Raw genomic sequence first — 22,086 nt, 5'->3', positions numbered from 1 at the left:
GTCCCCCGAGATCAGCGATTATGTGAGTCCACAATAACAATTGTTTTGTGCTCTCTGTAGGTCCCTTTTGCCAGGCGGCCTACAAAGTCCATTGAAATAGCCCTGAAGTGTAAAATGACACAAGGTTCTAAAGCAGTCATTGTTACTAAAAGTGGCCACAGTGAGAAAATAAGAGTATAACATGCGATCAGTCTGGAATTTTTTATAATTACACACTTACTCAAAGGCCCAAACAAAACACCAGGTGCTTGTGGTTTGTTTTTAACTCATATGCCTGGCTGTGAATTATTTATCAATCACCATGTAACAGTGATTCAAAGTTGCACATTTTGCACAAACTGTCTTCGACAGGCTTTGCTGACCTTGAACATGGACCAGTTAGGAGACAGCTCTGTGCTATCTGCGTGGGTGGGAGGTTTCCACAGGTTATCGCCTGCTCCTCCTCTAGCGCCACTCATCCTCTCGGCCCGGGGCATCGAGGCACTGCCGGGGATCACGACTGATAAAACCCTTTACTCAGTCAGACACAAACTGCAGTTTGACCCATGTTTCCGCCTGCTTCGAGATAAACGATACACTTAACTGTGTATGTCATGAGCTTAGTCCATAAATCAGACAATATGAAGTTGCTGTGGCATTAACGACGAATGAAAAGTTGAAAAGGAGAAATACTATAATCAGCCCCACTGTATGTGGCTATATACTCAAACTTCATGGTATCTGCTGCGATGAGCTCATTGCTGTTATCCACTGTGTGACCCCTCAGCTGAACATGAGACCTTCAGGTCAAGGAGCTCATACGATCCTTCCTCCCCTCTGCAGTTAAGAGTGTACTCTGACATCTCAGGGCTGTTCCCCTGCTGAATGTTTCCTTTCACACCACATGCTCGCAATGTTACACCACAAAGAGGTACACTGCCATTCTCACTGTTTCTCTTACTCCATCTCCGTGACTTTAAAAGTGCACCGAGTCCAGACACGTAGGCCCTCGTGCAATCGTGTGTATCGGTTGTTGGGCCCAGCTGCTTGCGTCCAATAATTTAGCCATTAGTCCTTTGTTGGCTGACAGCCCACACCACCGGCTGTGCCATCAACCAGGCCAACTATCTGATGGCTGTGGAATACTGATGTTCAGCTGTGGGGCCGTATGAGGGTAAAACACTTGCCTCTTAAAAACTTAAAGGGTTTTTTTGCCAGTTACTTTTGTTTTGCTTTTTTTCTTAATAGTGGAAAACCAAGTGAAATAAATCCCTGGTAAATTGTGCGGTATGAGTTGATGGTAACACAAAGTTTAGTCAAGAAAACTGTTTCCAAACTTCATTTTTGATCACTTTGGATTACTAAAGTTAATCAAATTTACACAAATGTTTCAAACTGCTTTGTTAAATATCTGAATTCACTAAGTATTCTGTTGCTTAATGTTGCAGAGCTGAGCCTCAGACTTCACACGAACCATCTCTCCAACAGCTGAGTATAATGTAAGCAGACAGTGGCCCCATCAGGCCAATGAATTCTATAAATAACATTTGGAAAGAAAGGTGGAGCAGATTTACTTTAGATACAGAACATTCAAACAACATTCATTTTAGTCAGTACGCTCGTTAATAACATTTAATTACATGTGACCTTCCTGTTATCACCAGCTGAAATTCATGTAATTCTAGATACATTGTAATTAGTCTGTATTGTTTGTGCAAGCTCCATGTATACATTTTGGAAATCCATCCCATTGGGGCATGGCAATTGAGTAAACAGGCTATTTTTCAAAGCCAAGAGCACTTCTGGAGAATATTTATAAATGGTCTGATTTAGACATTTCATATATTTCATTTTAAACTGCAGTTTTCTGAGCCCACAAGCCTTCTTGAACCGCAATCTTGATTTGCCTGGAAATATCACTGCTGTCGACAAAAGAAAAATATACATGTTTCATTTTGGAAATCAGAGAGAGAACATGAGCGGGCTGCCAGTGAGCAGCAGTAATAACCAAATGACTGCCCCTGGCAGGAAATGACATGCATGTCGTTCCTGGGCATCACAGGGTAGCGCTGACTTGCCCAAAATAGGCTCTGCCAGTAACAACAATATTACACACAGATCTCTCTATGTGTGTTCAGGTTAAAAAAGCAGGCGCTGGCAGCCGTTCCTTCCCCTCATTATTTCCATCTACTTCCCCTGCTCGAAAATCCTCAATCCTCTGATGCCATCTCTAATAGCCAAGACAACCAACAAATCACAGGCTGATCCTCAATAAGAGCTCCAGCTTTTATTTAATGCTGGCTGATCAGAAGAGATGGATGATTTTAAGACATATGAGGTGCCACACTTTTAAGCAATAAGGTCCATACATAATGGGATGCATATACTTCCTGATTGGCCAAGTTAAATATTGTCATTTATGTACAACAGAGGTTGGATATTTACCAAAAAGTCTCCTTCACAGTCACAGGTACATTTGCTTGACAACTGCTATATTTTGGGTAACCTTATACAATACACTACAATACATGTATATAACAGTGGATCATATGTCCATTTACACGTATAAGGGGCCACGTATGGTTATGAATGAAGTCAGCAGTTGCCATATAGCTTTTTCCATCATGTGACTTTCAGTTGATTGATTTGGTGTTCAATCACACACAAACTTCTTTTGAGAAAAAGCACCAAGCTCTGTACCAAATTTCAAAAGGTTGGTTTCCATCCAAATTTTGTCGAACTTCTAACCAAATTTCCATAAATATGGCAACAACAATAAAAACCTGGATAAAACAAATAACTGGACTCACTAGAGGGCTTTTACTTCGAAACAGACACAGGAAGTGTTGCAAATACTTTGTGACAGATTCGACAGATAGACATCGAAACCATGGTGAAGGATCATTTAATATACTTTTGACTCTGCCTTGTTTTGGAGTTGGGGGATTTAAAGCAGACAAGGCCTCAGCTCACAAGAAGATGAATTTATTTAAACTCCGACCAGCCCTAACATGTGGCACTTAGTGTGTATCCTTGCTGGTTTCACGTGTCGCTATAGCAGTATGTGCACTCACTCGTCACAAGGACAAATATACAGCAAAGTTTCACCATTGCACCGGAGCTCTTAATGGCTGCATTGCTTATTTTGCCCCACTGCTGAAGAGAACGCGAATTGTCTGGGGTTCATGGAGAATCCACCTCAGCAAGGCCTAATCGGGGGGCTCAAGGCCATTCCGCTTTGTCTGCTGCCACTGTACTCCACCGAAGAATCCATATCTGAGGAATTATAATTGAGGATAAATATTATCAAGTGCAATCGGAGAGGGTGTTGTGTATTTGTGCTGGGGCCAAGAAGAGAGGCGCTGTGAAACTTAACACCTGCCTGGGCCATAACCACAGGAGAGTTCAGTCGGAGGTAGAAGAACCATCTCCCTCCGTGGGCCGCAACGGGCATCAGGGAATACCCAGGTGAAAGGTCAAGGTAAAAAGTGACGTCACAGACTGTGCATCATGGACTACAGCTAAAAAAAGTCTGAAGCATGAACAAGCCAATGTTCATAACATCTGCAGGCTGTGGAATACCCTGTCCCTCTGGGTTTTTTTTTATTCGTGTCTCTCATCACCAGGTGGAGAAAAGCAAACTATAATCCAAGTTCTCTAATCTCGTACAGGATAACTGTCAGCACCTCCATTAACCGTGGAAGGCTTCCTCAGCTTGTCACAACAATGGCACCAGTAGTTATCACTCTAATCCTTCGGTATCCACGGTAAACAAAACCTCTCGCACAGTCATTATCTGCTCACCGCCAAAGGCTGTCAGACAACAAGGCAGAAGAGAGTGAATGAAGGGAGATGCAAGAAAGCAACAGAGAAAGAAAAAAGAGGAGGCATGTGAGAGAACGGGGGAAAAAAGAGAGGACGACAAAGAGGAGACAGACAGAACAGTATTTAATTGTATTATATAACACGCTCCACTGTGTGCCAGACAGAAACTGTTTTCTATCTTTCAAGCTGAAAAAAAAAAGCTTGAGGCATTTCTCAGCCTTGATGTAAAATGATTCTCTGTTGTGTTTCATATGCAACAAGATCCAAACCCCTCGAAGAAAGACATTTCTACACTGACAACTTTCTGGAAATCTTACATAACAACAATTTAGGGACATTTATGACTAAAACCTGGATGTATAAATATGGCAAGCGCTCCAGTCATTTTTTTTTTTTAGATTAGCAATCCATCACTGTGTATAACTGAATGACAAACATGTATAATCAGAGTGAGGAGGCAAAGAGGGAACTTGAGTGGGGACGTAGAAAGTTGCAGAGACCTTCAGTCAAATTTAGATGTTTAAATGTACAGAAAGGAAGAAAAGTACAGCCTAGAATCCCTCCCTCTGTGTGGCACATGTGGTACAGAGACTTATACCCCTGTTGGCAGCAGAAGTGAAGTGGTAATTCTTTAAGAAATATCTGCTGGGAAAGACAGACGAGCAGCTCCCGGTGTCCCAGCCCAGCAGCCCATGAGTCACGGCTGCAGTTTGGTGGGTGAGGGGCTCAAAGAAACAGTGTTGAGATTGGTCACATGTAGACTTTTGCGTAGCTACAAATGTAAGTTAAAGTTTACATATCATTTCACTCATTAAAAATATTGTGTCTCTGGATGAATAGTTTGGATTTATGGCATCAATGTTACCATTTCAATAATAGTGTGATGTTGTTGGTATAAGACATTGGCAGACATGCAAGAATTTCTTTGGAAATAATACTTGCAAAGCTCGTCAGTCTTTGCTAAACTTGTTCACACCAGGATTTATCACTTTAAATGGCTCGTACCGTTGGTGTTTTCTCTTTTGTAATTGAAATTGAGAAATCCAACCATCGGGGGTCAGGAAAAAAAGAGGAAATTCTTCTGGTGTTAAGGTGGTGTCTATAGAACTGCAGCTGCCAGTAAGTCAGGTTTAAATATAGACTGTAAATAAAGATGGACATGATATGTATCTACTTCCCACCGTTGTACAAAAATAAAGCTAAAATATCGATAGGGTACCACTGTCTTGTGGTTTTGACTGCATTTGGAGCCAGATCTGCAGTTGAGATTGTGATTTGGAGCCTCAGTGTCAGGGTCAAGCCCACCCACATGCTCCACCAATCGCAGGTCAGTCTCATCCCTGATTCGTGATATTTCACCCTGTTTTTATGGTATCAAATAACCAATTCAGACCAAACTTAACAGAAACCTATCACAAAACATCCAAAATTCACTTGAAGTGTACTGTGATATTTTAGTTTGGTCCGTGTCCCGTCTGTTGACATAGAGGAGGCGTTCAGCATATTTGGCTCCACTTTCGGGGACCAGTCATGTCTTCCATCTCGTGTGGGTTAGACTCGCTCACCATCCACTTTCCTGTGAGATATGGAATAAATCATGAGGTGATTAATGTGTTGCTCCTGCAGGAAAGCTCATAAGGAGTTCCAGCCTGAGACATAATCAGCCTCACTTAATGCAGAATACTGTATCTACAGATGGCTTTCATCGGATCCTGGGAGAGACAAAATGAACACAGGACTCCAAAGGAATCTTCTGTAGAAAACATGGCCACCAAGGAAATAAAGAAGACCCAATTGAACAAAGAAGAAACCCTTTCTGCTGCAGTGTGTACTAGTATTCGTCTCCCAGGCTTGAGCCAGTTCCCCATATTGTTTTTCTTCAAACAAAATGCACAGCTGAGCAAGTCTGGTTTGTATCCTCCGCCTTCGACTTAATGCAGCGCCCTTTTTTTCCCATAACAAAAGTCAGTGAAAGCAACATGAGCCTCTTAACAATGTGAATGTAACTCACTACCTGAAACGTAACCCTATTATTTGGGAAATGCTCGACATATTTCTGGGCTTCTCAAACACCCTCTCATCTTACCATAACAATCTGATTCAATATGTGGTATTATTGTTCCAGGACCCAAAGGCAGCGCTGTCTGCCTGTAGCAGACGGTTTGGTATTGAAATTCAAGCTGTGGTAATGAATCAGGGCAAATTTTAAGTCTAAGTTTTTCTGCCCAAGGTAAGATCAACCCCACCTGGATCTTCAGGGACTCAATAAAACTCCCATCATATTGTAGCTAACTGCTGTTTTGTTTTATCTGCATGCTCCAGCTCAAACATGTTTGACACACATGCTTCCTATCAGAACTGATTGTCTCTATTTTATGTTTTTGTATATTTTAAATGCATGTGAATTCTGGATGCAGGGGAGTCTTTATTAAATGTTCTCTGCCATGCCGTCTGTTTTCCGCCCTCTTGTTTGCATGCATGTCTCTGAACGGTGTTGCCGGGAAACCTGCCCGTGCACACAGCGAAAAATCAAATCACTCTGAAATCTTGAAACGCTGCACCTCTCATAATCCCATGTGGTATGTTCCCACTTAACCAGTAATTGTATTTTCTCTTCACGTATTTAATAGAACAACATGGCAGCAGGGCTCTTAACTTCTTCCTTGTGCTTGGAGGACAACCCAAGTGTTGAGTGCAGGGAGAAGTGCACACAATTAGTTAATATAATTCACAGATGTGCTCGCTGAGAGTTTTCTCTCTCTCTCTCTCTCTCTCTCTCTCTCTCTCTCTCTCTCTCTCTCTCTCTCTCTCTCTCTCTCTCAGCATTGCACAGCAGAGCCGGGGCAACCTGAGAGCATGGACACGGGTCTCACCCCACCGTGACCCACTGGCACATACATTTTAGATGACGTAGTAATTAAAATACACTAATTTGATAATAATGCAATAACAGCAGCACCCTGAAGGGCTAATTTAAAGAAAACATTTTCCCAGACCGCCGGTAAAGCAAATGTAATGCCCCATAGAAAATACAGTAGCCAGTTGCTGTGCTGTGCTTGCCGGAGTCTCAGGGGTATTTCAGAGCACTGATTTCATGCTGCAATCATTAAAATCTTAGCTCCCTCTTGGCCCGAGAGCGACTGACTGGCGACGGCGCCTGCGAACGATATCGGATCCCCGAGGTGTAAAGTTGATGAATATCTGAGGCTGTTTTGCAAAGGGTTAAAGTCTGAATTGCTCCTCAACAGATCAAGGTGCAGTGACAGTGCAAAGCTGAACTTTATATTATTCTAAGGGAATTGCAAAGTTCATAGGGCATCTCTCAAAGGTAAAAAGATACACAGGAGCGGCTCAGGACATATATAAAGAAAAGGGAACTGGTTCAGATTGCTGACCTAGATTTGACATTGCTTGATTTTCATTTATTGTTGATTTGCATTTTTCAGAACAGGTCTGAGAAGAGAGAGCAACAGGGGATTGCCAGATTTACTGGCCACATTCAAATCAAGCATGTCTCCAACCATTTGACCACCAGGGAAAGGGTTTTGAGATGGTCTGAGCTACTTTAACAAGTTGAAGTGAAGTGAAGTCCTGATTAGTTACTTTGCAGAGTAATGACGATCAAGTGGTCCCTGAAGGTGTAACAGGTTTGGGGAGGAGTAAAGCACATAGCCTAACTGGAATTGTCCTACAGATTAATTTCTTTGGAAAGTTCAGAGCAGACTTCTTTGACAAAGCACTGAAAGTTCTGAAGACACAGCCAACGTACTGCAGCTGAGCTGATCCCAACCCAAGTGTCCATCATGCATGAATATCATTAAGTGTGAGCCATGATGCACGGCAATTTTGCCCCTAATTCCTCCTCATCAAGAGACAAAGACAAAAAAAAAAAAAAAAAAACAGTGAGCAGGAGAAAGAATTTGGCCTCGTTGTTTCCCTCCTTTTGTACCATTGGCATGGTGGCTTTGAAGCCTACAGAAGTGGAAGCAAAAGTGATTGAGCTTGCTCACTGAGGCTTGTTGTACAGGACTGAATCTCGCAAATCACGCCTCATGACCCATTAGTGTGTGTTTATTAACCACATGTACAGTACTTCCACACTTGCTAATGAGCGGCGAGGCCAGGGCATCAGCATCACCTTAGCCCCGGTGGAATGTGCTGACGGACGGCATTAGTTTTCAGCCTCTTGAAACGGAAAACATGATCATAGGACTACGCAACTGTCCGATGATTGTAAGATTGTAAGAGATGCATCATCGTGCAAGTGAGTAAAACTTTTAGTGTCTGAGGGAAATGGTCTATGACTATCCATCCATCAATTATTTATGCCGCTTATTCTTTGAGGGTCACAGGGGAAGCTGGAGCTGTCCTTGGACGAGAGCTGCGGTTCCCCCTGGAAAGGTTGCCATTGTATGACAGAGACAAACAGCCATTCACTTTCACATTTACACCTATGATCAATTCAGAGTCTCCTGTCAACCTAATCCCCAGTCAGTATGTCTTTTGACTGTGGGAAGAAGCCAGACTAACCAGAGAAAATGCATGAGACACTGGGCGAATATGCAAAGACCCCGGTTGAACTGGTATTTGATCTGAGAACCTTCTGGGACAGTGCTAACCACTGCACCACTGTACCGCCCATAGACTATGATTTCTCTTATGGATATCATTTACTCCTTCTGCAGATTCCCAGAGGGCGGTCGCTGGCATGGTTTACTTTAAAAGTCGCATGCTTCCATTTGTCATTGTTGTGCTAAACACTGCTGTGGTATAGAGGAAATCGAATTAAGGAGCCGTCCAGCGGCAGTCTTGTCCTTATCATTTCCATCAGCCTGATCAGAAACACATTGCACTCCCACCAACAGAGGGTCAGAAAGTCATGTAACCTTAGGCAGGCAGCCACTTCCTGAGCTCTCCATCATGGACAGCCTCTGTTGATGTGTGGCAGTGATGTAACATGTAAATACTGAGCAATTTCCCATGACGTACATTATTAACACTGTTGAGAATCTACTGATTCACAACATGATGGCAATTATAAGGAGGTACCAAGTAAAAATTTCTTTAAATACCTGGTCTTGAAAACACGTTGCTCTAATTCCAATTAAAACCACCTATTGTCATTGTCTAAGTGCATAACATCAACTTTTCAACTTGTGGCTTAATCTTTTATTGCCACTCTCTGATATGACGAGATGATTTTTAACAAATTGATTTCAATTAATAGTTGACAGAGGAAATTATTCAGTTTCAGCAGACAGCATTTAAAACATAGCAAAAAACACACAGTACACAGGCCTATGCTGCTATATCATTTTACCAAAGAATTAGACAAATAAATTAGTAATATGCAGTCGTTACAGGAGTATTTATGTATTATCCCATGACACAGAAAACACACTCAAGCACACAAAGTTGACATAAGTGCTTTATTGTAAGAAATATATATTTTCACGTATTTTTTCAATGGATGCTCATCATTAAGTGCCAATCAAATCTAAATTAATGAATATCTAAATTCAAATGTGGTTTTTTTCTTCATTATCTTTAAAGTCAGCAAATCTAAAAAGTGGAAGAAAGTGCAACGTTCACATGGCAACATAACACGACAGTACAATGATACAGAGAACAAATGAAAATGACAACACAAAAAACATTGAATTAAGGGATGTGAAATGACCAGGTGATTTAGTTTCCACATTTTGTACCTGAGTAGAATTCTGATTCTTTCTGCCTCATCATGACAGATAAATTCACAGTACAAGTGTGTAAAGTGCAAGCAAAGAATTACAGAACAGTCTCTGTACATATAGGAAAAAAGAAAATGATAGAAAAGCAGAACATTTTCATATAAGTGAGCATGTAAAATATACACTTATGGCACCATGAAGCATAATATTGGTGCTCTTATTGAAGGCACATCCCTGCATAAATGTGTGTACGATACTGATTATATCACACAGTCATCTTCAAACCTGTTAAGTTTGTCATGATGGTAAACGCTCATCTGAGGGATTCAATGACAACTCAATTAAGAAGGCAGAAACAAAGTCAACCCAGTTCATCTCCACGTCACTGCCTCTGACCGCTCTCCTGCTTGAAGGCAACAATGAACTTCCAGGCTTCTACATAGTGGGAGAGGCAGATCTCATCTGGGAAGAGCTCCTCCACTTCAGGGGAAATCTCCAGGTTTTTCCGCTCCATGTAGGACACCAGGGTCATCTTTAAGCTTTAAGAGACAAACCATGACCTTAAAATCAGTGATCAGATATTGATAATACAAATTACGGTACACAAACACACATGAGCACAAAATATTACAGTCCCAATGTTCAGACATTGTTCAGACCTGAGCACGACTTTTATCTGTAACTGAAGACAGTGTCAGGGGAATGCAAATAAATGAATTAACAACATTTGCTTTTACCCCCATTCAGGCCTGTAGGTGTCAGGTGCGTTGGGCTTTTTAAGAACCAGCACCAGGAACTCGTGCATCTCCAGCAGGAACGTGTCAGCGCTGCTCTTAGAGAAGAAGCCAGTCAGAAGCCTGTGCTCATCCTCACCCAGAGCCTGTTTGTACTTTTCTGAGACTTCAACAAATGGATCCTGAAGAACACAGGGAATGTAAGAAATAAATGAGTATTCATTAAACCACCTATATTGACTAAAATGCATCATTGAGTCAGATCTCTACTCCTGCTCATATAAATAACAGTATCATCTGTATCTGTATACTGGCAGCAGTGTGATGCTTTACCCTCTTGAGCCGGAGCATATTTTCTGATTTGAGTGAAGCCAGCAGCTGCCACAGCGCCACACAGTGCTTCAGACAGCACACGCTCAGTGCCTGCAGGCCAAACAGGGAGAGAAGTAAGTTGTTTTTTCAGTGCATAAAAAAGATCCACACAAATTAAGACCTTGTCGATTCAAATAAAATACTCAGGGAGTAGAAGTATATCATCAGTAACATATTATTTGTACAACAAAGTAATCAAAAAACTGTCCAGAATCGTTATTGTGTGGAAGCGAGAGGAAGATAAATAAAAAACTGCCTCCGATAGGCCGACCTTGAGGATGTGTGGGGCCAACTGGTTTCCCATCTGCAGAACCTCCTCCAGGTAGCAAGACAGCTGCATGTGTGGTTCTCCCCCAGTCATAGCAAGAAAACCAAGGGCCACCTCCAGCGTGGACAAGGCCTCACACACCTCGCTGTAGGAGTGGAGCTCGCCAGCCACGGCAAACAGGGTGAGAGTCTGAAGAGGCTCCTGTTAGCACACACACACAGAATGTAGATGCTGTGTGAGGGGCTTTCTACAGCAACATGGGTTATATGTGATAAATGGCAGCTCCAGTGGGCTACTGGGAATCCAAACTTACTTGCTCTACTTTTGTTTTTACATCCTTCAGGATAATCTCATAGTTGCGGTCATGTCTGTTCACCAGCGTTGGGATACCCTGTGGTAAAGGACAAGAAAAAAATGCATGAGGAAAGTTGTGTCTTCACAAATTACTTTAATTCGGCTTGTCATTTGCTCACATTGAGAGTGATGAGAGGTTTGCCCAGCAGGAAGTGGGACACAATCTGCTGCTGGATCTTGGGCAAGTCGTACTCATGAATTGTCTCTTGGCCTCTCTCAATGCTGTACTGGGTGTTGGAGAGAACCAGGGGCATCAGGTCTTTCTCCAGCTCATACCGAATCACATGCAGCTCCGTCAGATCTGCAGGGCTCACTTTGTAGCTGGGGAAGAGATAAACCCACGGGTCACCTGAGAGACAGTGTCTCCTTATTATAGTAAAGCTGCAAACCTACATTTTCTGTCCTTTTTTCTTGCTATGCATTCAAATGTAAAAATGTATCTCACCATCCAGCAAACTCAGTTAAACACTAATGTTACATCAAGCTGTATTCCTCCAGTCAAACATGTACAAGTGAGATAAATGTGGCATGAGCGCCCCCACCTGGTCTCCTCTCCGGTGTGTCTATCCACACAGTACACCAGCTCATTGTGGATGGCGATGAGGTAGCTGACAAGTGCTGTAGAGCACAGGCCTGGGCCCTGTCGCCGTGGTAACAGCACCTTAAAGTCACTGTTGAGGTCCAGGTCCTTCTCGCAGAACTCGGCTGGGATCTTAATCTCACCTGGACATTTTTAATCCAAGTTTCATTAAACCCCAAAGCAGGACAGAGCAGTGTTTGTGCAACAGGATGTGTCTTGTTGGTGTTTATATTTACCGTTGGTTGCCAAGGACACTCTCAGCTGATTCCAGGTCGTCAAGAAGAGTTTGATGTGTTTCTCATACCAGGTTTTCAGCGCAACTGCACAAATGAAGAATCTTTAAATGTCCTTCAAAATGTACACAGGTCAGCTGACAGTAAAATATTTTAAAAAAGAGAAAACAAGTTGTTCACTAGAGTGGTTTGGACGTGTGGAAGAGATCACTCTCTCAAGACCACTCAATCACTGTCCCCTCCCAGGTTAAACGACTCACTCCTTGGCAGGCAGGTCTTTAAGCTGTTCGTTGCCAGCTATTTTACTATGACATTTCCGAGAATGCGGTAATTAGGAGTTGCGTGGAACTGTGCATCTCTTGTGTAAATGAGTCATACTGTTGAAAAAGCTGAGAAGCACTGGTGCAGACAGTTAGTTTCATTACCTGCTTTCTGACTGTGGAGGAACTCTGCAATGGTGCCAAAAGTCAGCTCAGTTATGTTCTGAAACTTCTTGACCAGATCCCTCTGCAGTGTGAGGACGTCAGGAAGGTGTTTCACCAGCTGCAGCTCTGCTTCCTAAAGAGAAAATAAAAAGATAGTGGCTTGTTTAATGATATTTACGAACTGGTTGATCCCAAAAATGTGTTGTGTAACTGAGCTGTAACCTTATACAAACCTTTTTTCTGAAGCCACAGAAATCTAACTGTATGATCCCAGTGGTTAATTTTTTTATTTTTAACACTAGTTAAAGATATATATATACGTCAGAGGATTAGGGCCATACTGGAGAAAAAAACATTATGAATTAAGTCGTAATTTAATGAAAAAAGTCATAATATTACGAATAAAGTTGTAATTTACCAAGAAAAAAGTTGTAATATTGCGAGAATGAGGATAAAAAAAACAATCTGTGTTTCACTCCTGGATATAAAATCTTGAACAATTCTCATTTAATCTCAAAAAACTATCAGAATCAGAAGATTATGATTATGATTATGAAACCTCCTCCACAAAAGAGGCTATTTCCTCTAAGCCTGTGTGGTTCTTTCTCAGAATTTCTTCTAAATCTTTTCAAAGTCCTGATACTTATGATAATGTGACGATACTGTGCCAAAAGACAAAGTATTGTGTGTATTTGTGAAACCTGTACTAAAGAAAAGCTCAACAAGATAAAATTACGACTTTGTTCTTTGAATTTCTCCCTCAAAATCTCAGAATGTTAAGCTATAGGCCTACATGTTTTTAGGTTTGTTTTAATAACATACTAAATAATAATTGTTTGACTATATAATGTTTGACACTAAATAAATCTCAATTTGACAAATTCTATAGCCATTATGCAATATATTACTATGCATCCTCTTCAGAATATAAACCACTCATTAATATGCCTATGATGCACTGTTGGAGCTTTTCTATCAGCAGGACACAGGATTCTTATGCTGTCTTTTAAAAGTGGATGTGAATTTGGCCACTGTTTTCTTACTCTATGCAGAAATCTCCAGAGCACCGGCAGGGTGTCTTTGCCTTCGTTCTGCTCTACAATATGTGAGAGGGTGAGCAGAGACACTTTCTCCCTGCAGCTCCACACTGCAGAACAATGGATCAGAGAATTTGGGGGAAGTGAGGTCAGGAAGAGACGAGGATCTCCGAACATGAGCTTCATGACTGGATTGGCGGAGACGCGGGAGTCAGCCTGGATGAATGCGCTCACTTCCTTTAGCCGTCGAGACAAGTCCTGAGGAGGAGATGATGATGTTATGTGCAGATCTCTCACAAACAGGAAGGATTATTTAATGATATTATCCTGTTTGCTTTTTTTATTATTTAGAACAAAAAAAATGTTTCTACCTTCAGTTGAGGTATGACGATGGCATTGCTCACTTCCACCTCCCATCCATTTCTCGTCTCTTTGGTGGAGAGATGATTTTTGAAGGGAACAGGCCCTGAAAAAAGAGACCAGCTGATCCTTACAGTGGAAAGTAATCCAGAAAATTTGCTAGAGTAGTCACATTACCATTGGCTTGGATTATTTGCAAAGCTAGAAATAACATTACAAAGGACAACTTTGACCTAGAACTTCTAGATTTGTATACATTAATGACTTAAAATTACTTTAACCTTACACACTCTTACACACTATTAGACTTGAATTGCAAAATGGCCCCATACAATTTCTGATCACTAGAGGGCACACTTTCTCTTTTCTCCTCTTGTAGGACAGTGATAAAATACACAGCGAGGAAAGGTAACAGGTCTGAGGCAACTTAATGTTGCAGCTTTAGGTTAAGTTGTTCTTTACATTTTAGTTGCTGATGAGGTTCCAGGAGGCTGCCGATGAGTAGGTGAACAGTGCTGATTGTGTCGTCTGTCCCTTTGCCCAGAGATCTGAGAAGATGCTCCATGTCCTTCCGCAAGTGGGCAAGTAGAAATGCTCCTGGGTCAGGGACTGGAGGCTTGATGATGGCAGAGATGGACTAGAAAAGCAAGCACAGTCGCTAATTGATGACACTCCCTCCTCTGAGCAGGATATCAACAACCCAATATGACTAGAATGATGGGATTTGTATTGAGAACACGTTAGTTAATGTCTCCCAAGAGTCTGCCTTCCCTCGAGAAGATGCTGCAGGGAAGAATGATCTGCATTGAAACTGTACTCATTATTTACCTGTGGGTGGCTGCAGGCGCCAAGCAGCATGGCCATGTGAGTGAGCATGCGCACAATGTTGAAGGGAAAAGGGGAAATGCTCTTTGTGTCCAGCATATCTGGATTGTCCCTACGACCTGGGTCACCAAGGATGTGGCCCGTCTGGGTACGGTCAACCCTGTCAGAAGATAATGCATTAATACATCCAGCCATAAAACTATTTAAATGTTCCTCTTGAATTGTCAACTTATGGGCCTCTTACTGATTTTGTGCAACTTGAAATCCTGCCACAGTTTGGTGGTTTTCTCCTCCAATCACAACACCGCAGTCCAAACAATGACTTGTTTGCATGGGCTGGCCACACTAGAGAGGAATAAAAAGGAGAAAAGGCAAATAAATAGAAAAATTACAAATATACTGGGAAAAGACTTACGAGTCAAATGGAATTGAACATACCTCTCCGATGGTGGAGGGGTGACCATTTTTACAATCTATGGAGAAAGTTAATCAAAAATGACTATGAAAGTATTTTCGGCTGTGTAGCATTTTCATCTGACATATTTTATATGTTCAATAGTATAGTTCTTCGGTTTTTTTACTTACAGTACCACCTCAGTGGTTCCGTTTGCAGAGCTTGCCGAGCCACTGCTAGCATGTCCTCCGGCATGCTGGGCAAGAAGGCGGCCTGTGTCCAACACACAAAAAAAACATGCAACTCACTTCAGAGAAGGAAAAGTTGGCTACAGTGAAAGCAGCTTACATTATACCTACCTGCATGTTGGCAGGTGCTGTGCTAAGCTGCTGGAGGGGGGCTAAGATCGCCTGGTTCCCACAGTGCAACACAGCAGCCAGGTGTATAGTTAACTCCACCAGGACACACTGGATGCCAGAGGCCCCAGGACGAACAGTCAACAGCCCGAGTTGGTTGGTCACCAGAGCCAAGGCAAACGGCTTCACAGTCTGGCTGCCAAGGAATTTGGAGGTCTGAATGTAGGAAGCCAGGGCTTCTAATTGCTAAAGTGACAAAGATGTAATAAAGTAATCAGTCAGTTTCAGTAACTTTAAAAAAGCATGTGTACATGGCAGAACTGTACAGGACATGTGGAAATCATTTGAATTTTGAGCAACAGTTCACACTTTGGTTGGTTTTGGTCTTGTTACTCTCAGGAGAACAAATTGAATGTTTGTATTAAATACAAACAAAATATGTCGTTCACTGGGTCGTAGTGTAAAAACCTACCTCAGGCTTTGGATGGAAGCAAGCATTGGCTTCTCTGTAGAGAGAGGTGACTTCTCTGTACAATGCCAGCAGGAGATAAACTGTTTTCAACTGTGGCAAACATCTGCACCCCTAGGAAGACAATGCAAAAGAAAGACTTGAGTCCTGAGATATGACTGTGAGTAACTAATGAGAAAGTGATGTGACATTACCTCACAGGTCTCATCCAGTCCATCCACTTTGCCGTCCATCAATCCCTTTGCAACAGCATTTCTGATTGTCTTGTAGTCTTCTCCACACACAAGATACCGGTCTATTGCGGTGGCTTCTTCTCTCTGGGTGAAATGAAAATGAACAACAGTTTTTACTATGGTTACATTTACAAAATGATTCAGTAACACTGATCACAAAATTGTGGATATCAAAACCTTTTGCAGAGCTTCCTCAGGGAAGAGCCAGTGCATTTGATCCATTTTGAGGAGTTTCAGGACAAACTCCACTCCGTGTTGGCTGCAGATCTTACGGATCAAGTAGACACGATACCAATCGTTTCTACTTTGCTTACACAAGTCCATCACACTTGTCAGGAAGGCTAAAGTGCCACTTTTATCACCATCCTGGGACTCTGGGAAGTTTAAAATTAAAAGAGAAAGAGGAGTAACATTTAAACACACTCAGTTAAACACAAACAAGCAAGTTGACACAAGGCAAATCTACGTAGGAAACTAATCCTGACATTTCACCCCAGTGACACACCTTTGGATCTGAGTTTTTCTATGATGAGGCGGGCAGCCATATCAAGGTCCATACGCACTCTGGCCACCCGCTGCAGGCACTCCACAGTGGCTGTTTCAGCAGACTGACTGTGTACTTGCAGGTACTCAGTCAGAAAGGCACTTTCATTTCGCAGACACACCTGCTGGTCTGCAATGGACCTGAACTGCAACCTCTCAAACATGGAATCCTATAGAAAGGAAATGGTCAAAAGTAAAAAGAAGCTGTATCACCACGTAACACACAGCAATACCTGAGTAAAATTTGAATTGTTGCATACCTCCAAGCAGTTCATGTACAAGCAGTAAAGTTCAGTTTTGTCCGTCTTCTCTAAGATGTTGCTCTGCTCAATCGCCATCAGATGCTGCTGCAGGTAACCTTTGACTTCATCAAAGCTTCAAAAACAGGGCAGCTCATTAAAAATTTAGAAACATGGCTAAAACTAGATGGGCAATCAGAGAGTGCATACCTCCGCCAAACCACATTTAAAGGTTCAGTGTGTAGAATTTAGTGACAACTAGTGGTGAAGTTGCATGTTGCAGCAGAATAGATAGATAGATACTTAATTGATCCCAAAAGAAAATTCAAGCGTCCAGTGGCAGTAACATACATTGAACATACATTAGACTTGACTTGCATTAGAGTTAGAGCATTAGAGTTAACTTATAACACAGTGACCATACGTTGAAATTGGCATGAGATGAATGTAAATTTAAATTTGAACAGAGGAATTAATGAAATTAAACAATTGAAGCAAAATTAAACTTTTACAGAGAAATTTAACCTTTGCATAGGATTTCAATATATACAGAGGAATTTAAAATGTGCAGGAATATTAAATATTTGCAGAAAATGTGCATAGAAAATAAATATAGAACTGTGTTAAGTTAACCCGTGCTAATCGTCTATACAAAAACTATATAAAAACTATAAGGTAACTATAGAAATAAAAATGTTTTATACAACTATAAACTATATTAAAAATATAAAGTGACCGTAGAAGATTGTATATCCCCCTACAATAAATTCCTTTCACTTAAATCTTACACACTAGGCCTTTAAAGTCACTAGATCTAAATTTGGTTCTGCACCATATTGCAGACTCATTAACTCCAGTCCGCAAAACATGCTGTAAAAAATTATCCGGATCTGAACCAAATGAGTTCATCAAGTTTCTCATAATCCTGCTAATAACAGATAAACAAACAAACAATCGCAGATGAAAACATAACCTCGTTGGCAGATGTAAATATTAAATCTGTGCATAATGTGCAATTGTAGCAACTTACCTGTATTTCAGCAGGAGTTTGAGCACCACTGATCGAACCACCGGATTTTTATCCACAGAGTCATCAAAAGGAGAGAGCACCTTTGTCAGAATTTGTCGATTATCTGTCAAAAAAAACAAATAAGGGTATTTAGGACTGAAGAATGTGTTGAAGCAGATACATAGTTGTATGTACATATACAAAGTGACCAGGTTTAGAAGAGTGACTTACCTCTGCTGGCTCTGAGAATGGGAACAGTGTCGGCCTCCACCATCAGAAAGGACAGCAAATGACGTATGACAGCTGAACAGGGGGGAGCGTTGTCCTTGAAGCACACAGTAGACACCAGGTCTATGAAGAAGGCATTGCACTGTTTCCTGAACTGAGCGCGTTGGTTGACGTTGATCCTACACAAAACATGAAATTATTTGTTTGAGCATTGAAACCCGATCATAATTTTTTATGCTTTTCATGAGGAACAAAACAAACAAGCATAATTTTATCTGTCTCTAATCCACATGCAATTACCAACCTTGTGGCATCTGTAGGAACCATGGGGAAGTTGTCATCGACTGGCTGCATGCAGAGGGGACAGTACATCTGACCAGGTCCCAGCCACTGTTTGATACAAGCTAGACAATAGATGTGGTCACATGGGAGGCAGAGTGGATCATGGGGGTCTCCCATACACACTGGGCACATTGGAAGACCAAACCTGAATAAATCATAAATAACTTATTTAGAGAACGTACAGTACAGGAGATTCTGACAAAGTGCAAAAGTTAGAGGAGTGAATTTCTACCTAAAGATACGTTCAATGGCTCCATCTTTGCAGGATTTGAGCAAACCAATAACTGCCTCAAATGACTCCTGAGTTTTGAGGTCTGAATGTTTTTCCAGTGCCTTGACAGAAGAGAAAGATTTCATGATGGATGGAGGAATAATTGAGATCATTGTGGAAACAGTTTTATGGTTATCCACTGAATCAGTAAGAGAAACTACCAACCTCGCCAAGCCTTTTTGTGTGCTCCAAAACTAGAGGTGTGAGCTTCTTCTCAACCTCCTCGATGCCAAACATGTGCTCCACAAATAGAGAGAGAGAAAATATCCGATTCCATCCAGCTCTAAGAAACACAAATAGCCATTGAGGTCAATATAGCTACAAGCATCTAAAATCTACAGAAACACCACAACCTCATCATACACAGCCAACGCAATTTGCTAAATCTGGGAAGGGTGTAATAAGCATTACTCACTGGACTCTGCATGCAATCGCCTTGCTCCTCTCTCCATAATGTCTTACACAGTCCTCAGAGCAGATTAACTCAATGGGAACCTGCAGTTTTTTGACCTGCCTGAGCCAGGCTTGTCTTTGGGCATCTGAGTCCAGGAATCTAGGCTCCAGGTACTCTACACATGCAAAGGCAGCATACACATCATGGACCTTGGAGACAAGAAGAATAAGATCACTAAAGATTACGGGCAGCAGATATATTATAAACATGGCCAAAAATAATTTGACCTTGAAGTCATGAAATCATGCACACCAAATTCAAAAGCCTTTGAAAAAGCAGGAGGAAGAAAGAAAATATAAATAATAATAATCACCAGTTCAACCCCATCTCTGCCATGAAGATTCCTTAGGAGGTCCTGGGTCACCTCGGGCTTAATGCAGATCATTCTCGAGAGGTTCTGCAGCCGGTTTTTGAACTCATGATAAGCAGCATGCACCCATGGAAGAGATGCCACTGTTTCACTGTCACTGAGCTTTGATCGCAGCTCATTGGCACAACAATTTAAGGCACCACACAGAAGCTGTAAAAATAGATAGTGTGCATTAATATATACAGACAAATGCCGTTTTAAAATATGAATTTACAAAAAAACAACCTTCAGATCTTCCTGACAAGTCACGTTCATTGTCATGGAGATGAAATCTTGAAGGTAGCGTTGAAAAAACTCTGTTTGCATCTCCAAGTCTCCTTTTGTGATGAATCGTCCCAATGGTGTCTTCCAAAAGAACTCATCAAACTCTTTTTGAGTGTGGCCTAACAGACATATGGAAATTATATATAAGCAAAAAGGCACAAAAAGACAGTAGTGAAATATGGAGAGCACCTGAGAACAGTCAATTACCTTCACGTTGAAGCGCATGAACCCAGAGCTCCTCAAGGTAGTCCTTGATCCTCCAGCTGAAGGGCATGCTACAGCTCATGTTCTTGTCTTGGGCAATGTAGTTCTGTACAAGGATGGTTCTTGTCTCAGAGCTGTGAAAAGAGAAAAGAAAAAGTTTATACATGCAAAGTAAATTTTGAGATATAAGAGTAGTCCATTATCTTTTACAAGTTACAATATTACCACCACTTACTTGTGTTCTCTTGTTAGGTGTGGGATCTCCAGAAACTTATCACTGCCAAAGATATCTAACCACAGCCTCTTAACAGATTCACCACAGTTCCCATCAAGAAGGATGTCCAAGTTTTGGTCACGGTCAATGACTGAAACAAGTTGTGCCAGGAGGGGGGCGACCACAGCCTGAACACGCTTCCATAAGGTGTGTCTGTCATGACCACAAAAAAGTTAATAGTGCTGTCCAAAAAGATATGAATATATCTACATAGGTAAATGTTGTGACATTTTGTATTGTATCCCTCACCTGAAGGTGCCTCCTTCTTGCAAGGCATCAATGTTTGAGGCTTCCTTGATCACCCAGTTGCTTTTGATGGATGAGAATGTGTTGTCATCATAAATTGCCAGCAATGAGTGAAGATGTCTTTTCACAGTTTTCAGGAATTCACCTGGCAAGATATTTGAGAGTATCATGAAACATCACAATGAAAATGATTCAACCAAGAAATTAAAACTTTATACTGAAGTTATTGTTTGTACCATTTCTTTCATCATTGTCAATGAGAAGAGTCAGTAGGATCTCAACTCTCCGAGTACTGCGGAGACCACTCTCCACTTGGTCCCTCAGCATACCCACTGCACTCTGAACACAACTCCGCAGCAATGCCGTCGTGTCCAGAACATTGTCCCAGGCCTGTAGCAGGAGGACACACAGGTCAACAAATAGTCTCACAAGTGACCCAGACTAATATTACATGTCACTGTTGTCAGACAACAGTGCGAGACAGGACAGTATTTTTCCTCAATCGCAAACATTTGCAATGTATATACTCACATTTTTCTCTGCTTCCTCGTGCTCATTTTCAGTGTACATATCATCCACTTCCATAGCTGTACAAAATACATTTGTAATTTAAGATCATCAATTCTTTTCAATTTGAAGACATTATATGTAATGGATATTATTCTTATAAATGATTTATCAACCACCTACCCTCAGGCAGACTCAGCTTCGTTTCAAACATTTGACTGATAGTCATGTTTTGCAAGGCTTTGATGTCAGAAACAATGTCTTCTGATCGTCTGAGGTCATCGATGTGAACTGACCTCCAGGGTCCTGTAAGTATAAGCATGTCTCAGATTATCCTCTACTCACCAAACAATGTGATGAAAAGTTATGAAAAAATTATCAGTTGTATTTGCTTTACCTCCATGGAAGCCAACATAGGAAGTCCCGCCTTCCATTCTTGGTAGTCTGGTGATGAAGTAGAAAAACACCTTGCTTCCTGTGCTCTCCTGAGCTATTTTGTTGATTTCATTAATGGATGAATACCTAAAAATGAACAGCAAAAACTCAATATGGCAAAACCATAAATTGCTGCCTACCCAACAGAGAAGAAATGTTGGACATACTTTGCAGATGCAATGAGGTTGGCACTGTGAGAGGCTTCATCGAAATCACACTGGATGATGAGGATCTTGTTGCAGGGTCCAATGTTACTGCTTCCATTTTCAGCAGTGAGGAAGTTCCTGCAAGAAAACATCTTTAGACTGAGATCATGCCTTAGCAAAGTAACCTGTTGACTGTTGAGAATATTAACAGGTTTGAGATGAATAGGTCATTACTGCTATGAAGTGTGAAATAATATGTTCTCCAATATATCAACAAACCTGATTTTCTTCAGGAAGGAGTGCTCTGTGTCAAACTGCTGAAGTGAGAGAAGCTCAACACTGAGAAACATTTGCTCCAGTGGCTCCAAGTCAGATGTCGTCAAAAGTCTGGAGAATGTTGTCACCTATGATTTAAAATAG

General features: G+C 41.5%; 1 protein-coding gene across 3 annotated transcripts in view; it reads right to left on the bottom strand.

Annotated features, from left to right (window-relative positions):
* Positions 1-9,219: 9,219 nt before the first annotated feature.
* The window catches only part of rnf213a (ring finger protein 213a), a 30,007-nt gene continuing 17,140 nt past the window's right edge, over positions 9,220-22,086 (bottom strand). For all 3 annotated transcript variants that reach the window (XM_069524788.1, XM_069524789.1, XM_069524790.1), the window contains exons 29-67: positions 21,946-22,070; positions 21,688-21,804; positions 21,483-21,607; positions 21,269-21,391; positions 21,110-21,165; positions 20,815-20,968; positions 20,582-20,723; positions 20,294-20,485; positions 20,062-20,192; positions 19,816-19,973; positions 19,534-19,740; positions 19,182-19,369; positions 18,932-19,049; positions 18,728-18,828; positions 18,458-18,640; positions 18,157-18,332; positions 17,947-18,049; positions 16,938-17,052; positions 16,640-16,847; positions 16,312-16,508; positions 16,096-16,218; positions 15,905-16,015; positions 15,436-15,678; positions 15,268-15,349; positions 15,121-15,155; positions 14,927-15,027; positions 14,686-14,842; positions 14,320-14,494; positions 13,869-13,963; positions 13,504-13,755; positions 12,461-12,593; positions 12,039-12,122; positions 11,765-11,945; positions 11,342-11,543; positions 11,182-11,259; positions 10,872-11,069; positions 10,562-10,651; positions 10,232-10,410; positions 9,220-10,033 (exon numbers count right to left, since the gene is read on the bottom strand). In XM_069524788.1, coding sequence (XP_069380889.1) covers positions 9,877-10,033; positions 10,232-10,410; positions 10,562-10,651; positions 10,872-11,069; positions 11,182-11,259; positions 11,342-11,543; positions 11,765-11,945; positions 12,039-12,122; positions 12,461-12,593; positions 13,504-13,755; positions 13,869-13,963; positions 14,320-14,494; positions 14,686-14,842; positions 14,927-15,027; positions 15,121-15,155; positions 15,268-15,349; positions 15,436-15,678; positions 15,905-16,015; positions 16,096-16,218; positions 16,312-16,508; positions 16,640-16,847; positions 16,938-17,052; positions 17,947-18,049; positions 18,157-18,332; positions 18,458-18,640; positions 18,728-18,828; positions 18,932-19,049; positions 19,182-19,369; positions 19,534-19,740; positions 19,816-19,973; positions 20,062-20,192; positions 20,294-20,485; positions 20,582-20,723; positions 20,815-20,968; positions 21,110-21,165; positions 21,269-21,391; positions 21,483-21,607; positions 21,688-21,804; positions 21,946-22,070 — 5,595 coding nt within the window. In that variant the 3' untranslated portion in view covers positions 9,220-9,876. The remainder of the gene's footprint in view (positions 10,034-10,231; positions 10,411-10,561; positions 10,652-10,871; positions 11,070-11,181; positions 11,260-11,341; positions 11,544-11,764; positions 11,946-12,038; positions 12,123-12,460; positions 12,594-13,503; positions 13,756-13,868; positions 13,964-14,319; positions 14,495-14,685; positions 14,843-14,926; positions 15,028-15,120; positions 15,156-15,267; positions 15,350-15,435; positions 15,679-15,904; positions 16,016-16,095; positions 16,219-16,311; positions 16,509-16,639; positions 16,848-16,937; positions 17,053-17,946; positions 18,050-18,156; positions 18,333-18,457; positions 18,641-18,727; positions 18,829-18,931; positions 19,050-19,181; positions 19,370-19,533; positions 19,741-19,815; positions 19,974-20,061; positions 20,193-20,293; positions 20,486-20,581; positions 20,724-20,814; positions 20,969-21,109; positions 21,166-21,268; positions 21,392-21,482; positions 21,608-21,687; positions 21,805-21,945; positions 22,071-22,086) is intronic.

This window comes from Paralichthys olivaceus, chromosome 5 (genome assembly GCF_024713975.1).
Source record: "Paralichthys olivaceus isolate ysfri-2021 chromosome 5, ASM2471397v2, whole genome shotgun sequence".
In the NCBI taxonomy this organism is placed as follows: Eukaryota; Metazoa; Chordata; class Actinopteri; order Pleuronectiformes; family Paralichthyidae; genus Paralichthys; species Paralichthys olivaceus.
This window is presented reverse-complemented; position numbering and strand designations above follow the sequence as displayed.